The sequence below is a fragment of the Podarcis vaucheri genome (assembly GCF_965113315.1).
Source record: "Podarcis vaucheri genome assembly, chromosome: 14".
In the NCBI taxonomy this organism is placed as follows: Eukaryota; Metazoa; Chordata; class Lepidosauria; order Squamata; family Lacertidae; genus Podarcis; species Podarcis vaucheri.
The window spans coordinates 36214852-36234438 of record NC_138752.1 but is presented as its reverse complement, the minus strand read 5'-3'; the positions used below and the strand labels follow the sequence as shown (position 1 = coordinate 36234438).

The 19587-nt window shown below is 44.5% G+C and overlaps 1 protein-coding gene across 11 annotated transcripts in view; it reads right to left on the bottom strand.

Annotated features, from left to right (window-relative positions):
- The window catches only part of CFAP70 (cilia and flagella associated protein 70), a 34460-nt gene continuing 14873 nt past the window's right edge, over nt 1–19587 (bottom strand). For 10 of the 11 annotated variants that reach the window (XM_082199497.1, XM_082199502.1, XM_082199500.1 and 7 more), the window contains exons 13-29: nt 17983–18074; nt 17247–17307; nt 15759–15950; nt 15381–15512; nt 14381–14506; nt 12876–13009; nt 11584–11699; nt 10567–10755; nt 9179–9304; nt 8891–8998; nt 7760–7869; nt 7021–7173; nt 4740–4901; nt 3353–3442; nt 3134–3235; nt 2626–2673; nt 1–1935 (exon numbers count right to left, since the gene is read on the bottom strand). In XM_082199497.1, the coding sequence (XP_082055623.1) occupies nt 1855–1935; nt 2626–2673; nt 3134–3235; nt 3353–3442; nt 4740–4901; nt 7021–7173; nt 7760–7869; nt 8891–8998; nt 9179–9304; nt 10567–10755; nt 11584–11699; nt 12876–13009; nt 14381–14506; nt 15381–15512; nt 15759–15950; nt 17247–17307; nt 17983–18074 (2022 nt within the window). In that variant the 3' untranslated portion in view covers nt 1–1854. Of the gene's footprint in view, nt 1936–2625; nt 2674–3133; nt 3236–3352; nt 3443–4434; nt 4578–4618; nt 4902–7020; nt 7174–7759; nt 7870–8890; nt 8999–9178; nt 9305–10566; nt 10756–11583; nt 11700–12875; nt 13010–14380; nt 14507–15380; nt 15513–15758; nt 15951–17246; nt 17308–17982; nt 18075–19587 lie in introns of those variants that run through there. The other variant, XM_082199499.1, reaches the window with a different exon arrangement.

The window sequence follows — 19587 nt, the reverse complement described above, 5'->3', positions numbered from 1 at the left end:
TTTTGTAAATTAATAAATATATATATATATATTTATTTTAAAAACAGAAATGAGCTAGCTTCAGTAGTTATTTTCAAACTGTACACTCCTCTTGCCTTTCCTTTGGAAATTTCCAAAGTCAGATGAAAAAATGTCCAATTCTTCTGGTTGATACATCTGCAACACAATTGCAATCCCATTCTATTTGTACACTATTTCCTAGGATGGACAAGGACCCAGAAAGAACCCAGCTTAAACTTCAGAACTCACACACAGACTGATAGGGCTGATAGTTATAGAGAAAATGAAAAGGGCACAATCTGTTGGGAAGGAGTCCAAAAGCCTCAGAAAAGAAATTACACAAGAGCTCAAAGAACTGATGTAAGAGAGAATTTTTCTGCCAACTGTGCCCTTCCCGAACTAACCACATGTCACCTGAAGAGTCTTAACAAACAAAACATCAAAATAAATCATATAGAGAAACTCAGGATTGCTGCATATGACTTTTGGGGATCCAAACCTAACAACTTAGGTCACAAAAAATCCCAACTGCCACACAAGTGTCTTTTCTGATAAAAGCATGCCTAGAAGCGAAGCAGATGCGTGAGTATCTGTGTGACCATTGTTGAATTCTGTTTCACTTGCTTTTCCTGACAAAGATGCAGGTGTGAGAACAAGATATGCATTAAAAAAACAACAACACAGAGAGAAAAATATTTATATCTATATACTGTATACCCTTCTAACTTTGCATTTAAGGCAATTTACAAAATAAAAGTGAAACAATTAGAGTGTCATAGGCATTAATCATAAAATGTACGTCACATTAACAGTAGCATGAGCAAGCCAATCCTGTGTCTGCTTCCTTGGAAGTAAGTCCCATGGGATTCAATGGGGCATACAGGAAAGCAGGCAAAGGATTACAGCCTGGGAATGTAATCAAAACGACATTTTTGTTGCCTAAAGCCAAGCGGCTGCTTTTGGTGTCTCTCTCTCTCTGTGTAAAATAATTTCTCTCTGCAGCTTTTGACCTTCTTACTTAGCACCCAATGCAATTCACAAAACAAACGCAACCCATCAACATGTCAACAAAAAGTAAAAATACAAAAATACAAAGCGTAAAATACAATGACACTATTGTAAAAGAAAAAGAAAAAAGGGATCATTTGCACCACTTATCCCTAGACAATCTTGTGAACTGCAAGTCTCCAAGGATTTAGCCTCCACTCGCAGGATCCTTCTATGACCAATTTGTGCGGCTGAGCCAATCCAGTCCAATCAAAATCTTTATGTGTGCTTGCACCCATGGACATTGTTTCAGAAGCCACGGGTACAAAATACTGCATCACACCCAATCTCCTCTGTGTTCTTTTGCTTCAGCTGTAAGATGTAGCATCTCCTGAACAGAATGTGCAGTTGTAACAATATAGGTGACAACAATGGCGTGGCTTCTGCACTCTGTGCAGTAAAATCCTTGTCATGCGCATGGGGTTGTCCCAAGGAAGAAGATACCTGCATTTCTTAAGACATCTCACTTTGCTCCCAGATGCTTAGAAAGCTGCCACCTGAAAATTCCAGGTTTCTTATACCAAGGGTGAACCTCCAGATTTTACTGGACTCCAGTTCCCATCAATCCCTAACTGCTGGTTATGATAGATGGGGTTGATGGGAGTTGGAATCCAGGCAACATCAAGGGAGGGGGCCACAGAGTTCTCCATCTCTGCTTTATACAAAAAATGTCAGCAAAAAATGTCAGGGCATTGTGGATTGGTCTGTCCAGTGGTAGAAATCTGGCATATCTTCCTACTGCATAACACCCAACTCTTTGTTCACCCCCTGCTCAATACAGTCGAAGTGTCCATAAACTGGAAGAGTTCAGAAAGACGGATCGCCAAAGCCAACGTCTAACTGCACCTGATGGATCTCCTGGAGCAGTTCCTCGTTGGCCAGCTCCAGCTGCAAAGGAAGGAGTAGGGATGAGACGAGACTAAATCAAGTGCCTATTTAAAGATCTGTCATGTATGCTTTGGTTCAAGGAGGAAGGCTGGGCCAGTTAATCCCTACTTCAAGGCCACACAAGACAACCAGAAATACTTTCACTGTCGGCCTGCCAAAAGCTGGCATCAGATGTGATAGAACAAGTCAGGATGGTGAGATACCAGCACGCAAAAGCAGCTGATTGAGAAATGCCACATTTAATTTGATGCCATTTTCAGTGTGTGTCTCACTTTTCATCATGGGAACATTCGGAACCCGCAATGATGCCCGATATATAATATAAATATAACATAAATCTACACACGGACGTTGAACAGCCCTTTTTGCATTGACTTTAAAATACAACCAGTGTAAGGTTTTTCCACTTGATTTTACTTGATACTCATGTTTGTGTCGCCTTCATTTTTTTGTACTGTAATGGTTTTGTTACTGCTTCATCATTCTTCTTGTTCTTAGCCTCCTTGCATTTTTTCAAGAAATAGAAAGGAGGGATATGCTTTCTAATATATATATATAAATGATGACTAAATTAATCCTGGCTTAAAGAATGTGTGACTTGCTAGTCACACCTGCTGGTTGCTTCTGAACCAAAGTGTAACGCCTTTCCACAAATCTAACAATCGTGAAAGAGAGAATAGGGTGACAAACCTTGACAGCATATTTGTAGGATTGTTCTGCCTCCAGCTGCCTTCCACCCTGAAGAAGAAGAAGAAAGCAGTCCACAGTAAGCTGATCTTTTACAACACAATATTGCAGTTGCAAGAAACTGCAAAGGGTTTAATTATGGGTTAAGAAAAAGAATGGACAGCAGAGAAACACTACTCCCCAATGAAGTACTTGTTAGTTGTCAACTTGAGGATAGAGGCAAACAAAAGGCAAATGATGTTGGGGGGGGGTTGACACCACTCCCCCCCCCACATTTCTGTTTTGATAAATAGCATCTTTGCACCCATTCATTTACCAGTTAAATATTTGAGGATTCCACCTCCCCCCAAAAAAGATACACAGATGAACCATGTTAAGCCTGGGCATCAGAATGGTTGAGTACCTGTTTCCATTGAGCGCCTCCTTGAAACCCTTCACCTAACATACTCACACTGCTGTAAAGAAAAGCAGATATGCCTTTTGCTGGGTTAAAAGGCCCTTGAGAGTTCACCTGCATGCAGACGAGAGCCAGATACGCCCACACTTCAGCATTGTTGTTGTTGAGGGCATTGGCCTCGGAGAGGGCATCTTCTGCCTCCACCATCTCTTTGAGCTTTAGAGAGGGAGAAGTAGACTGATTAAAAACGTAAGACCATGTGCTGTGGACTTGGCTTCAAGCATCAGCAGTGGGAGTGCACTGCAGCCGGATTAAAGAGCATCAGTCTCTTACCCTATAGCAGGCAATTCCTACTCCCAGCCATGTGAGACAGGAAGGTGATTTCTTACTGGCCAGCAGGTAGATGTCCTTTGCCTTGTCATACTGTCAGAGGAACAGAGGGTGGCAAATTACTCCCCATGCTATGACAATTGACACAATACTCTGTTTGTTTTGTTCTTGACAGAAGCCTTCTCTAGCCACCATTTCAAAGAGAACTACTCACAAAGGACATTGTGCTTTTTTATTATATTTATTAGCTGCTCAGTAACTGTTGGTGACATAAAAAGGAATATCAAAACAAACAAACAAACAAACAAACAAAAAAGGACTACAGTGGTGCCTCGCAAGACGAAATTAATTCGTTCCGCAAGTCTCTTCGTCTTGTGAGTTTTTCGTCTTGCGATGCACGGTTTCCCATAGGAATGCATTGAAAATCAATTAATGCGTTCCTAGGGAAACCGCCTTCAGACCAGGTCCGGGGACAGTCTGTCCCCGGACCTCTTCTGAAGGCTGGGGGGGGGACAAGGGCTTTTCTTCCCACCCCCAGCATTTTAAAAAACCCCGGGACAGCGGAGGACTTCTCCGCTGTCCGGGCGATCTTAAAATGCTGGCGGGCGGCATTTTAAAATCGCCCCGGGACAGCGGAGGACTTCTCCGCTGTCTGGGGCGATTTAAAAGCCCCTGGGAAGACAGGCAGGGGGGACAAAGACTTTCGCCCCCCGCCCGCCTTCAGAAGGTGTTGCCGCCCCGCCGCCCAGCTTCGGAGCAGCGTTCCGAAGCCCGGCGGCGGCGGCAGGTGTTCCCGCCCCCCCGCCCGGCTTCGGAGCATCGTTCCGAAGCCCGGCGGCGGCGGGAGGAGGCGTTCCCGCCCCACCGCCCGGCTTCGGAGGAGGTCCGAGGACAGTGGGGAAGACGCACTGCACTTCCCCGCTGTCCCGGATATTTCCCTATGGGCTGTCGTCTTGCGAAGCAAGCCCATAGGGAAATTCGTCTTGCGAAGCGCCTCCAAAACGGAAAACCCTTTCGTCTAGCGGGTTTTCCGTCTTGCGAGGCGTTCGTCTCACGAGGTACCACTGTACTAAAACAAGATAAAATCAACCAATACAATCTGAAATGAGCACTTAACATAATTGCAAAAACCTTGCCCAGCAGAAAACAATAGCCTTTAAAATTCCAGAATGCAAAACAAGCACATTAAAGGGCATCAGATTCAACTAGTCCAGTGGCCCTCCTGCTTCTAATAGCCAGGTGTGTCTCCAAGAAGCCCACGAGCAGGACTTGAAGGCAACAGGCCTCCCCAGTCAGAGTAGGAGAGGTTCCCCTTAGATTTCATGCCAAGACTGCCAGCCCACCCAGCTCTTCTGTGTCCTGCTGAACCCCCCATTTTCTGTCTCCTCACCTCCTTCCTCTCTAAGTAGATGGATCCTAACCGCAGGTAGACAAAATGCATATCCTTTGCATCAGTCACAAAACTGATGGTCCGCTCATAGCAGGCCTTTGCCTCGCCAAAGTCCCCAGTCAGGTAGCAGAGATGCCCTTTCTGAGCCCAAACCTCTGGATTCTGCACAAAAAGATAAAATAAAAATGGTGGCAAGAAATGGAATAAGCGGTTCCATGCACAAGTGGTTCCATGCAATAAGTGGTTGGCATGCATATTTGTGGTATGAAAATGTCAAAGTACATAGAGCTTTCTTGAATCATGTTGTAAGAAAATTGGTTTATGAAGTATGGGGGAAATATAAAAATTTATTAGAGCAAAAAACACCTTGGTGGCTCTCCCCATTAGAAGCGATATCCTTGAAAAAACTGAATATGAGAAATGATTGGGCAATGTGCAAAGATCTAGGTTTGAAGATATAAGAGAATTACTAATTGACTGGTTACTATCAATTAAATAATATATTTAAGGTAGACTAAAAGAATGGTTTTTGTACTGAAATCTCTAAATTTGAAAAAGAGTTGCTAGGGAATAAAACAAAATTACTTTCGAAAATGTATAAATTAATATTAGAATGGTATACAAAAAACAAACAGGTCAAATCAGTAATGATACACTGGGCGAGAGACTTTGGGTATAATATACAACAGGCAGAATGGGAGAAGTTATGAAATTGGGATTTAAAGTTCACAGCATGTTATACGTTGAAAGAAAATTATATGAAAATGATGTATCGATGGTATTTAACTCCTAGCAAATTGGCAAAAATGTATAAAACAGGCTCAAATGTATGCTGGAAATGTAAGGAAAAAGAAGGCACCTTTTATCATATGTGGTGGAAATGTAAGGTAGTAAGGGAATTTTGGGAAAAGATATATAATGAGTTGGAAAAAAATGTTTAAAATAACCTTTGCTAAAAAAACTGAAGCCTTCCTTTTAGGAATTCTAGGTGTCGAAATCCAAAGGAAGCAGAAAGGAATCTTGTTTTTATGATTTATGTTTGATATATGATTGTAAAATTTTAATCTGAAAAACCAAACAAATATTTTTTTTAAAAAAAGAAAGGAAGGAGGAGGGGGGGGTTCAGAAGAATGAGTCTGACTAGGGCAGTAGTTAAAAAAGATCTCAAAAACAAATGATGTGGTCAGGTCTGTGCAGAGTGAAGCAGCTGGGTACACTTGCCCCAGGCTTTGAAGGGCTAAGCTGGCTGGAGGGCCCCACCAGTGGTCTGCTGGACTTACGCTGCCAAGCCAAGAATGCCCTGCGTCTCCCAGCCAACCGGGGACTCCCACCCTGGGCCTCAGACAAGCCTGCACAGGCCTGGGGAATTCTGAGCTTTTCAGTGCTTTCTGTAGGAAACTTTTACACAGGGAATCTCTGTCCTGCACAGAGGCAACAACCTGCTTGCTGAGGCCTCTGCTGCTGCTGCTGCTCATCACTCCAGTGTGCTGCTGTCTCAGATCAGTAGGCTAGCAGAAAAATGCCCCGCAGCCTTGAAGAAGGAGCACACCTTGTATCACAGTATAATCTGGTCGGCCACTGAGAACAGGATGCTGAACTCAATGGGCCATTGGCCTGATCCAGAAGCCAGGCTCTTCTTATCCTTTGATGTTGCAGAAAGGGCAGCTGTGTTAGTCGGCTGCAGTAAAAACAACTAAGAGTCTTCAGCCCCCTTAAAAGTTATAGCATAAACTTTGGTGGAACAGAGTCAACTTTGTCAGATACATGACATATTCCCAGTTTGGGGAGGTCTATGGAGATGTGTGTGTGTACAGTGGTGCCCCACAAGACGAATGCCTCGCAAGACGGAAAACTCGCTAGACGAAAGAGTTTTCCGTTTTGGAGGTGCTTCGCAAAACGAATTTCCTATGGGCTTGCTTCGCAAGACGACAATGTCTTGCGAGTTCCTGCTGGTTTTTTTCCCCTTCCCCCCCTTTTTCTAAGCCACTAAGCCGCTTATCAGCTGATCCGATCAGCAGATAAGCCGCTAAAAGCCACTAATAGTGCTAATCTGCTAATCCTTCAATGGGCTTGCTTCGCAAGACGAAAAAACCGCTAGACGAAGAGAATCACAGAACGGATATAAAATCTCACACAATTGGTGCCCTTTTCTGTAAACAGTGGAATCAAATACAAATATCTGGCATCACTGACGTAATGTTCGGGTGCAGCTCTTTGGGAGGTGCCTGTCTTGTTGATGCTGGGTGAGCGGAACAAAAGGGTACTAAAAAGAGATACTTGCCAGGTAATCAATCTGGACGGCCATTTCCAGGCATTCTTCTGTCTTGCTGTATTCCTTCTTGAGCATGTATGTCTGGGCCAGCACCAGGTAGTAGTCACAGCTGGGGCCTCCTTGAGGGCAGAGAAGCTCATGTGCCAATGCCCTGTGAACAAACTGAGAAGGAAAAGCCAGCCCCAGGTTTGCTATGCAGCCACGAAGACCTCCTGACCTGCTCAACCAGATGAGCTAGCTACATTCACAATTAAATTTGCTGTCTCTTGCTCCTACCTATCAGTTCCACATAGTCCTGCTCCACATTCCAGCTGTGGCCTCTGGCTTCCAAATTTAGCTTATCTGGAGTCAAACTTGTAACTCTGTGAGGCGTAAACTATAGTGCCCAGAATTCTTTGAGGGAAAAGAAGAGCTTTAAATGTATAGTGTGTACCCAGAGAACCCACAGAGTCGGTGCCTATGGCTAGAGGGAAAGGCCATCTTGAAGGTTTCATTTTTCACTCCCCTCATGAACGCATATCCAAAATATCAAAAAGGAGTAAAACACGTGTTCCCTCAACTTATATTCCTGTCGATTAAAACTTGCCCTCCCTGCCTGTTTTTTGATGATTAATCAGTGGAGTCTCAATTGATTAATCCACCAGATGAAACCTGAAGCACTAGCTGATTCCCCATGGAAAGGGAGCAGCTCTACTTTGCAGTTGCCTCCACCCCACCCTACCTCCTGCCCTGTTAGTTCTACATTCACCTGGAAGGCATTGACGTCCATCAAAAAGTTAATCGTCTCCATGAAGATGGTGGTGGTGGGCTGTGGGGGAGGGGGAGGGGGAGGCTCTGTTTCAAAGACAACCTTGGGTTCTGAAATGAAGCAGGGAATTCAAGGAATTTAACAACAAGCAGACCTTAGATGCCTTTCTTTAGTGCAGTATGATCACTTCTTGCATAGGGGTTCTATTCCAGGGATGGCATGTATATGCAAGAATGCATATATTCAAGCCATCCCCTTGGAACTGCCCCTGCACAAGCATCCTTACCTTTCCAGAGTCCTGCACTGAGCTGGCCTTGCCCCAGCAAGGCAGAGAGCGCTGAAGCTCTCTGTCTTGTTTACCAGGCTCATGGATGCTCTCATGAAGACTCTGAGATGCTCTCATGAGATCTCATGGGACCACCCAAGTTCCCCAGAGATCTCGCAAGGGAAAACCCTGTGCAAAAAAGAGCTTTTAAGCTCTCTGCTTTCTGTGCATTTAATTTGTGCAATTTCAACTGGCCAGCCTTCTCCAGTATAAAGCTGAAATTGCACATGTTAAACGTGCATAAGTTGCGATCATACTGTACTCAATTTATTAAATAAATGCAGAAAATACACATCTTCATTTTTCATTTAAAGTTTTCAGCAAACTTCCACTTTGCAAAGTGTGGCTGGTCCCCACACCACCAACACCACCAGCAGTGTCTATCCACAACCCAGGCGTGAAGCCTAAGCCAAGCCAAAAGCCTATGTTAAGAGAGCAAGTTGAGGAAATGCAAAATAAGCACAGCACTTAGGAGAATGCCAATGAAAAGGGAAATGGCTGCAGTTCATCTGTTTGCCTGTAGCCAGCAATGGAAATCAGTCCATCCAGGTCTGCAGGTCTGCTTTGTTTGGCTTCACTCACCCCTGAGCAGAAACTCTGTTCAAATGCAGGCTAGTAGTCCATTGGACAGGTCATCCTATGCAATCCAGACCCTGCTATGACCGCCCAAGCGGCAGCTCTGCCCCTTAGATTGCTGGTATCGTTTTGCTCATTTGTGCAGCAAGAGTGGTTCTGCTGCAGCTCATTCTCTTGCTTCCCAGTCGTAATCATCATTTGCCTCGAATCCTAATATTGTGGCCCCTAACCTTTCAGAGAAGGCAGCTTCATTCTACTGGGAGCCATCGACATCTTCCTGGACAACTTAGGCACTCCTTCCTCTTCTTGCAGGCGGTGAAAGGATTCTTCATCAGACGCTAAAGGGGAATCATGAAAAATGAAAAAAATCAAAACGAGAACAAGCCTATCTTGATCTGCCTCTCAGATCCCTGACATTCAGCTTTGCCCAGTTATACAACAAGACTGGTGTTGTAGCTCATTCTATTTCTTCAAGGTATAGTCACACCCTCTCCAAGCCCAAGGCTGTGGCCCCAAACCTTTCGGAGGCGCCAGCCTCAATCTACTGGGAGCCAGGGACATCTTTCTGGTGATCTTAGGTTTCTCCTCTTCTGCCCGATGGATGGTTACGGGCGGCTCTGGGATGTCTGAAACTTCAACAGATGCTAAGGGGAAATCCAGAAAAATGAGAAAAGTCAAAGAAGAACAAAACTATCTTTGCATATTTCTAACTGGATAGCAAGTCTCAGTACAGGAGGAATGAGCTTACACACTCACACCCACATCCCCGATCCCATGTCCTGCCTGCAGAGGCTGATTGGTTGGGAGTTCTCTATGAACTTACTGGGTTAGACAGAGTTACCGAGGAGCTCAGCCTTGCTGTTATTTTAATAATAATAATAATAATAATAATAATAATAATAATAATAATAATAATATATTTATACCCTGCCCATCTGGCTGGGTTTTCCCAGCCACTCTGGGTGGCTCCCAATTGAGTATCAAAAACACAATACAGCATTAAACATTAAAAACTTCCCTAAACAGGGCTGCCTTCAGATGCCTTTTAAAAGTAGGATAGTTGATTATTTCCTTGACATCTGATGCCCCTCGCAGCTTCTTGGCACTACAAGCCCCATGATGCCTGGGAAGGAGTGCAAAGCAAATGCTTAAGCCAGTGAACAGGAGTCTGTGGCCTACAAGTCCCGTCATGCTGGCTGCGCTGGGGATTCAAACCACTTCCTCCAAACAGAGTATTTCCCCACTGCAGATATCTCCTTTAAACTTTTGACAGTTGTCAATCACTTGGTGTTGTTATGACATCAGGTGACTGACAGATGGACGAGACCACCCCCTGTTGAAGCCCCCCACCCCAGGTGCAGGTGAATTAAGGATCTGGCCTGTAGGTTCCCCACCCCTACACTAGTAAGATCAAGAAGCAAAACCAACACTTCAGAAAGGGCAAAGGAGTCCAGGAAGGGTGAGAGAGATTATAGGCATGACCAGTATGTGCAGAAACGCACACACTCGCACAGTGCCAAACTCAGAAGGGACCTGGAAATGTCATAAAAGATGTCACTAAAAGGGCAGAAAGGGGGCAGGGCAGAGTTGGAGCAGAGGCAGGATGGGGCAGAACAGGGTGTTTCAATTGCACGCTATTTAACGGACGCACACAATGACATCCCGGATTGCAATCCTCATGCAAACTGGGTTTGCCTGTAGTCATAAAAATAAATTTTCAGAAAGATGAGAGGAAATGTTTTGGGATAAACAGAGTTCTAATCCCAGAGACACAGATGATGTCCCTGTTGGCATAATATATTCTGTCTGTTGTGAACATGAATATTTTTGACCTGCTGTGAACATGCTGCGCCTTTTCCAAGACCCCATTGTTTACAAATTCCCTGCAGGCAGAGTCTCAGCTTACGCAGCTCCTCCTCCGCTGAAGCAGAGAGAACTTCCACCGCTGAAGGAGACATGGAGACCTTTCGTACTGCTGCATCTCCAACCTCAGGTGGAGGTCGCTCCTTCTGGAGAGAAGCCTTCTGGAGTTTGAAAGCCTTCTGAAATGCCATCTCCACCCTAATGTCATTCTCCTGGATGTCATAGAATAGCCCTGTGGGAAAGGCAAGCAAGAGAGTTGCATCACTGCTGGGAGGTGGGAGGGGGAGCCTCTCAACCTGCAGTGCCCCCAGCTAGCCAGGCACCTTAATGGGTCCTGCAGGAAGAAGGTGATAAAATTCACCCTCCTTTCCATCAGGGAGTAAAGGGGGGGGGGTAATTGACCTGCATGAAAGACTCTACGATTCGAAAACAGAGACACTGCATGTAGTCTCGTTACTTATGGAAAATATTTTAATGAAAACATATTAAAGGGAAAAAACTAGTCCTACTTAGAGTAGATCCACTGAAGTTAATAGACATGGCTAACTTAGGTTCATGAGTGTCAGTGGGTTTACTCTTGAGTAGGACTTAGTTGGCGACAGCCCACTGTGCTGGTGTTGTTATTGTTAAACCACTTCTTGGGAAGAAAAGAGAAATCCCTTCCAAAGAAGAGAAATAAATACTGTTCGTCTTCATAAGGGCTAGAAGCTTGTTCCCCCACTCTGGGATTCTCAAATCATTCTACACCAGGCGTGAAATTCCATGCTTGCACAGTGTATATGTAACTTGAATACAACCCATGGAAGAGATGCCCAGACTCTGCAGCCAAGGCAGTGCACTGGCTGAGATATTCTGGGTTGGAAATAGGCGAGAGAGCAGATGGTGAACTAAAATGGAATAAAACCGACACCTGCCTGTGAACAAATGTACCCGAGCCTTAAAGTTCCTGTATGTGTGCAGAGGGAATCCTACAATGTCAGAAGTGTGCCCAGTACCGATGAAGAGAATACCAGGATAAAGCTCATTAACAAGACCACCCCAGTAAATCCAGCTGACCTACCTAAGATGGTCCAGGCCAGAATGCTGGAGGGTTCCAAGCAGGTGGCATCCTCAAAGAAGACCTCAGCATCTTCGTAGTTCTCCAGCATCACAGCCATGATGCCACAGAGCAGAATGCTGGGCAGACAAAACCAAAGACTGAAGCAGCTGCCCACTTGCAAAAAGCAAGCAAGCAAGAACCCACTGCACTGTGTAGCCTATGAGTGTTCCTACTACAGTAAGGATGGAAGGTAACTAAGTGTTACTCAGACTAGACCCATTGAAATTATGAGCCTAACTTAGCCATGCTCATTAATTTCAATGAGTCTACTCTGAGTAAAACTTAGTTGCCTACCACCCAATGTCTCTTTCTGGATGCTTATTTGGAAGCAAGTGCCACACTGTGATCAATGGGGCTTTCTCCCAGTTCAGTGTGCATAAAGCATGCCACATTGTGTTGGAGCCAGGTTAAGTTACTTACACATTGTTCCCACTGACATCATTGCACAGTGCCAGATTAAAGCCTCTGGAGGCTTCTAGGCAGTCAAAAAAATTGGGAGGCCCCTCGCACATTATCTCCTAATACGTGTATTTTATTTTGCCAGCCAAGCATTTTAATAAACCAATTTTATTACACCATATTATTTTGATCCATTGTTGCGGGGGCCCTAAAAGGCGTGAGGCCCAGAGGCCCATGCCTATGCTGCCTATTTGGTAATCTGGCACCGTCATTGCACTTTAAATCATGACTAACTTACCCCACTGATTTCCATGGGACCCAAGTTCAACCCAATATCTGAAAGACCCCCTACTTCCCTACAAGCCTCCCTGGGTGTTAATATCACCCAGGGGGCCCTTCGTGGTAATTCCACTGGCTTCAGAAGGTTTTTTTGTAGGTCTTTGTAGGTCAATGTAGGTGTTATGTGGTCTCGGCAGCCGCTCCCAGTCACCAGTCTAGCTGCCGCATTCTGGATTAGTTGTAGTTTCTGGGTCACCTTCAAAGGTGCTGATGCTTGCTACAGATTGTGAGCAGGATAGCAGCAGCATGAGCACTAGTGACATATATATGCACAGAAGCCCATGTGCCCAGCCATTCTATTTTATTTCCCTTTAGAAAAAAGGTGGGGGAATCAGGACATGTTACAGCTCAGCCTCCAAGTGTTGCACCTACGGTATACTGTACTATTTTTAGCTGGAGGGGAGAAATGCCCTCAATATTCATCAGCTACACGAAGCCTTTCTTGCCCCATGAGAATTGTCTGAACAAGGCCGCACATCTCCCCTCCCTGCCTGCTTCCTGATACCAAGTACTACCTGGGTAGGTGATTGGGGTCCAGGCTAACAGCCTCGCGGAAGCACTCCTGGGCTTTGAGATTGTTTTCAGTCAGCAGACAGAAAGTGCCATAATCCAACCAACTCTGGATATCCTGGCGGTCACGAGACAATCTCTGGGGATGGAAACACCATTGCGTAAGTTGACTCCCTGATGTTCCAGGGTTTTGAATGGATAAAAACTGCCCATTAGAAATGGGGCTCCATCCTTCTGATGAGTCACCTGAACATGCTCCAAGGCTGACCGACATCCTATTAGTCTTATTTGATTTTAATTCGGCCTCAGGGTTTGTGAGCCATTATGCACCTGGACAAAACCCCTGCAGAGGTTCTCTGGTCCAACTAACTATATGTGTACTGGAGCTGCCTTATTCTGAATCAGACCAAAGATGATCCATCTAGCCCAGCATAGTCGCTGCCCAGCAGCCCTCTGTGCCACAACCTGAAAAGAGGCTAATGGCATACAGCTCCAGGCAGCAGAGCAGAGAGCCCCACTGCTGAGCTAAAGAGCCACAAATCACAAGACTGTGATATTTAGCTTGGCAGTACATGCAAAGAGGACTGAGGCAGGGGAATATTTCTTCCAGTTCCCACAGCAGCAGGGATACCAGAGGCCTGGGGGGGAACTCTTCAGCATCATTCGCCCCCCCCCCACATTTCTTAGCCACCCAACTGGTGAGGGATGAGCAGCGTTTCTTGAATTGTTTTGGATTTCTTGTAAGTTGCTTGGAGACCATTTGACTGAATAGAAATCTTTCAAAAATAAATGGTGCTAAAGAAGCAAAAATTAGTGCCAATTATACAAGCAACCCAAGTCACACATTATTAGAGACGTAGGGACTGCCATGCACCCACTCAACAGTAAAGGCCATTACTAGTCAATCTTATCTGGGAAATAGTCTTTCTGACGCTCAAGATCTCAGTCAATGAGGCCTAGTTCAAAAAAAAGAGCAGTTTAGGTGGCATGAACTGTGAGCAGGGGTGGATGCATGATTGAATGCTTCCCATCAGAGGAGGTGGGGACCCAGAACAGAGAAATCTAGCATGTCAGGGAGAAAGCAGGCAAAGAACACTTCTCCCTTATATGTTTGCCTTCCATGTATAGGCAGGTTTAAATGGACAAGCATTTACTCATGTAATCCTTTGCCTGCAGTCCAAAGCCATACAGTCTGGGAGTTGTTTTACCACCTCAGTTTTCGGCCTTACAACCTTATTGAACAATATGCACCCCTTATGTTTCCCCAAGAAAATGAGCTGTATTGGTTCAAATCCCACCTCTCTCACATCTTGCCTCTAGCTGCAAAAGACATGGATACCCCCCCAAAAAAAATCCCAACCACCCTCCCACAGCCCCTTAGGATTTTTAACACATCCTAAAATGCAAATGATGAAAACATCCTTTCTAAATGTCTCCAATTCTGCCTTAACACCAGAGACTCTTTGTTCCTGCAGCTGTTCTGCTTGGAGAGGAGCAGCAGTTCTGTCACCTCCTGGTAGTAGGTTGCTGCCAAGTTATAGTCTCCGTTGTTCTGGGCTTCGCGGGCAAAAAGACGGAGCTGCTCGGAGGTGGTAAAGCTGGGAGGAGGAGGGCTGGGGGTCTGCTGGGACAGCACCTGCCCAAAGGTAAGAGAATAATGCAACTATTACAGATCAAATGGCAGAGGCTTACACTTGAATGGGATTTCAGTAATAATGGGGTGGTTGGAAGATTGCCCCTTGGTGCGTAAATAATATGTGATGGGGTGACAGAGCCACCTGGGCTAAATCTGCCTACGTCCAAGAAGATTCCTGGACAGCCACTGCCAGTCAGTGCAGACAATACTGAGGTAGACAGGCCCAATGGTCTGACGCTGTAAAGTGAGTTACCTCCTTATGTACGCCAAACATCTGGATGGTGATGGGTGTGGCTGGATTTGTTTGCCTTGGCTGGCAACTCCCTTATGTTTCTCCAATGACGCTTGAAAATATTATGCCCCAACCTTCAGTACCTTCCAAACATTTTGGACTACAGCCTTACCTTGGTTCTCGAACAGAATTTGTTCTGGAAGTCTGTTCGACTTCCAAAAACGTTCGAAAACCAAGGTGTGGCATCCGATTGGCTGCAGGAGCTTCCTACACTCAGTCGGAAGCTGTGGAAGCTGTGTTGGATGTTTGTGTTCCAAAGAACGTTCACACTAGAACACTCACTTCTGGGTTTGCAGCATTTGGGAACCAAAATGTATGAATACCAAGGCGTTCAACAACCAAGGTACGACTGTACTACTGTGCTGGCTGGGGCAGAAGGGAGTGGTGGGGCAACCCCAGCATAGTATAGAAGCCATAGACTAGTAGTTGACAGTCCAAAATCCTGATTAAAACATAAACAGCTTCCAACACTGATTCTTACTCCAACCTCTGACAAGTCCTCAAACAGTACCAAGAATAAAACAATGGTTTGTAGATGTGACACTTTCTAAGGTGTGCCTTTCTCTTCCAAGCTGGCCTTACCTGGTTCAGAGCAACATGCATCTGATCCACCAGGTACACGTACAGCTCACTCAGAAAAGCTTGGAGCTGGTCCAAGTTGTCGAAGGCAGTTGTTTTCAAGTACTTTTCTCGCACAATTTTCACCACGGCATGCTGCAGGGAACACAAACCCTCCAGTTGACCCCAAAGGACTCAAACACATTTTTGGGAGTAGGGAGACAGAAATCCAGAAAATACAGGTTTTAATCCCCCTATTGGGCTAAATGAGATTTAAAGAAAACGTGGCTTTTAAAATGCAGGGGGATTCAGTAAGATATCGTTCTATCATAGAAAGCGATGAAGAAATTCACTGATGTAACAACCATGTACGAAAGAAATGAATTGAAATGGAGCTTATACCTTGATTTGCTCCTTAAATGCAAAGTATTTCCCAGAGCTGTTGAGCTCATAGTTGAGCTGGCATTTCTGGCTCTCCAGGGTGTGGCTGTCAATGGCATACCCTTCAACCAACTGCCTGCCAAACAGCTCGTGATACTCATCCAGAATGGCCTCAGCAATGCTGGTGACCTGAGTGTGGTAATCTTCTACTGCCTAAAAAGACAGAGAAATAAAGGCAGAAGCTCAGTGGGAGAACATTTGTCTTGCACGCAAAAGGTCCCAGGTTGAATCCCTGGCATCACCAGATAGGGCTGGGAGAGACCCCAGTATGAAACCCTGGAGAGACACTGCCAGTCAGAGTAGTAGATAATACTGAGCTAGAAATACCACTTGTCTGGCTCAGCATAAGGCGGTTTGCCTATGTTCCTAAGAAAAGACTTAGACAATGAGTGACCCATCTGAACTCTTGCTTGGAAAGAACCGTTCTGACAGAATATACCAGTTTATCACCAGTGAAGTCTCTGAAAGACTTCCCTCCCAAAAAAGTGCAAGGTGCAGTGCAAATCTGTGCTTAGATACCCAGATAAGGAAAACTGCTGTGAAGTATGTTCTGCAGCATCAAAGCACTGAAAGCGAATTGAGACCAGAAAAACCCATCGTGGGTGTTAGAGTAGGGGCACAGGCAGCAAGGCTGGGTGATGGCTGAAAGCAAGAGATAGTGTTTATTGTCATCCCATGCCAGAGGTAGCACAGCATGGCAGACAGTGTCAGACTAGGAGGACCAAGGGGATCTCAGTTCAAATCCTCACTCAGCCATGAACTTCACTGCATGACCTTGGGCCTGTGTCTCAGTTTAACCTACCTCACAAGACTGCTGCAAAGATAAAACAGGAACCCTGTACATGGCCTTTATTCTTAAATTTATTTGGCAAATGTGTGTAAGGTGAGTAGGATCCCTTCAGAATCACAGACCGCCACTCAGAAGACAGGTTAGCTTTCAGCCCGACTCACCACATAAGGAAGTGGCATGTAGATTCTGAGAGAGTACCACTTAACCAAATTCTCAGGGCTGTGTATGTGTCGTGATTCTACAGGGAAGCAAAATATCTGCTTGATGCAATAATGAGGATTTCCAGCAATTCTCTATTTCCCCCCTCCCCCCTTTTAAAGGCATGTTTATAGCTCTCATGGTAACAAATAAATGCTTGGAAGTATGCGTAAGAAGACAATGCCTGTTGAGCTTTCAGAAGCCATAGGGTGGCTGAACAAAATTTCAAGTGGTCGGGGGGTGGTGCAGCTTTTGTGTGCTGCTTAAGTCCCCATAACAAGGCAAACCAGAATAAATTGTGTCAAGTGGGCAAAATAAATTACACACAGTAAGAGATAATATGCACGTTTGTGCAAACTATTCGGTTTGCAGAATTAAGCTTTTCCTAGCACATTTTCAATTCCCCACTCCCCCAGGCAGAGTACAGAAAGCTGGGTGAGTACACTTATTCTACTCTATACCTTCTTAGCTCCTGCTGTCCTTCGAGGGAGTTGAGGGCGTGGAGGAATCATCTCCTTTACCCTGTATGTGCAAGACAAAATTCAGTGGGTTCCAAGTCTGCAGTTCTATACACAAATGCTGACCCTAGACCCAGATCCCAACATTTAAGTCTATGAGCCAGGAGTTATGCAAGTCAGATCCCAGACTGAAAACTGTGCATTAGGGTCATTTTGCTTTTAAATGCAAACAGAATCTACCACCATAACACGCACGTAATTTTTAGAGGAGGAAAATCCGTAGGCATGCCACCCGTTGGCATTCCCTCCATAACACGCACAGACATTTCCCTTTACTTTTTAGGAGGAAAAAAGTGAGTGTTATGGTGCAAAAAATACGGTAATTTCTCCCCCAGCCCTAATGATAGTGTGAATAGGACCTTTGTAACAGCATGCAATTTGCTGGAGCTGTCCAAGGTCCTACAACTCTAGCACGACCTTTCTTGCTACCAACCAACTGACTGTGCCACCTTCAGATGTTTTCCACTCTGGCTCACAGTCAGAACAGGACACCATGGAAGATTAAAAATCTGTAATAACTGGCCTGGCTTTGCCCATGGAGCAAATGGAAGGAATAACCCGTCTCAGGAGAACCTCCTCCACTGAAGGAGAATTTACAGAGCACTTTAGGATACATGATAAATTTTATAGAAAGTGTTCCTTGACATCCCTCCCTCCCCAGATCACTGCCCATGCGCACCGGCTGGCGAGCTCCTCTGGCAAACGCTTGGGCACCAAAGGTTTGTCCAACGCAAACTCTATCACAATATACGTCCCGCTTTCTATATATTGCTGAAACGACAAAGTTGACACTTTCTCAGTCTTAAGATCTTAAGAGCATTTTCATAGATGAAGATTAAACAGTTTGCATCTCTCTCACACCATATACCGGCCAATGCAAAAGAGGAAGTGGAGGAGGGGAATTCCTAATAGCAACAAGCATTCTGGCCACCATAGGCTTTACATTAACTGTTTCTCTGCCTTCATGTTGCATTCAACAGATGAATCTGTCAGTGATTCTAATTCTGATCAACACCTGCTGTGCCCTTCCTGCTAGCTTTAGGTGAGTTATCCACCTTTTAAGAATAAAGTTTCAAGCATTGCATGAAAACTGCTTATTTGTCACAAGGAAAAATGGTATAACAGCTCCAGGGATGGCAGGCATGAGGGAGTGGGAATCTGACACTACAGGCACTTGCTAACCAGCACAGTGTACAGGCAGCTTCTACTGTAAAAAGGCCAAATCAGTTTTCTATGGAGTTCACCCGCTGAGAGTAAACTGTACATGATAGGGTAAGTGTGCTTCTCTAGTGGTTCAATCACACCAATTAATGTCCATTTTGGAATACATCCAAAGTTTTGCCTGTGAAAATGCTTTGATCCACAAGATCCCTTCATTCTCGTCTCACCCACAGAAAGTCTAAAAAAGTACAGCAGCCAAGAGCTGGTCATCAATATCCCTCCCATTAGTGTCAATGGATTATTATTATTAGTGTGCTGCCCACGTTTCACACGGCTGTTTTTTGCTATTCTATTTACTCATGTTTTTAACAGTATTGTAAGACATTTGGGAGACCTAAATATAAATAAAATAATCTAAATAATGATAATAACTAAAAACCGACTGAATAGGGAAAATTAAAAAAGGAACATCCACCTCGAAACACACCTTGAACTCTAATTGTCACAAGTGGATGGGGCTTAGGAAGTGTTGGTCTCTGCCAGAGATTCTCCCTTTGCACCACCTTATTGATTGCCCTGATTAATTGGAATCATCTTGGGTTCCAATTTAAAAGCAGCAATAATGTTTGCCACTAAAAGCATATATCCCTACTAACAGACACTGCAGCACAATCCTTAATATTACCAAAGAGTATAATGTAATTTTAATGGAATTGCTCTCAGAATAACATATATCCCATTATATTTAATTGCATCTTTCCAATAATTCTTTTTAGGGGCAATCAAATCTGCTAAATCTGCCTCATCTATGCTGCATCTTCAACATTTTGCTCAATTTATATGCCCCCATATGAATGGTTTTATTTAATATTCACACACAGGGAAGCAATTAGGACTAGAAGTCAAGATAGATGTTCCACTTTTCATCTGATAACTTTCATCTATATATCATTTAATTATTTTATATATAAAAAAGGAAATTACTATTTTATAATAAAGAAAGCTATGACAGTGCACCATTTCAGACTGTTGGATCCTCATTCTTTCACCTGTTTCAAATGAGGAAGAAATGAGAAAACCTATTGGTTGACAGATTGGTAGACTGATAAATAAAACTAAAGAA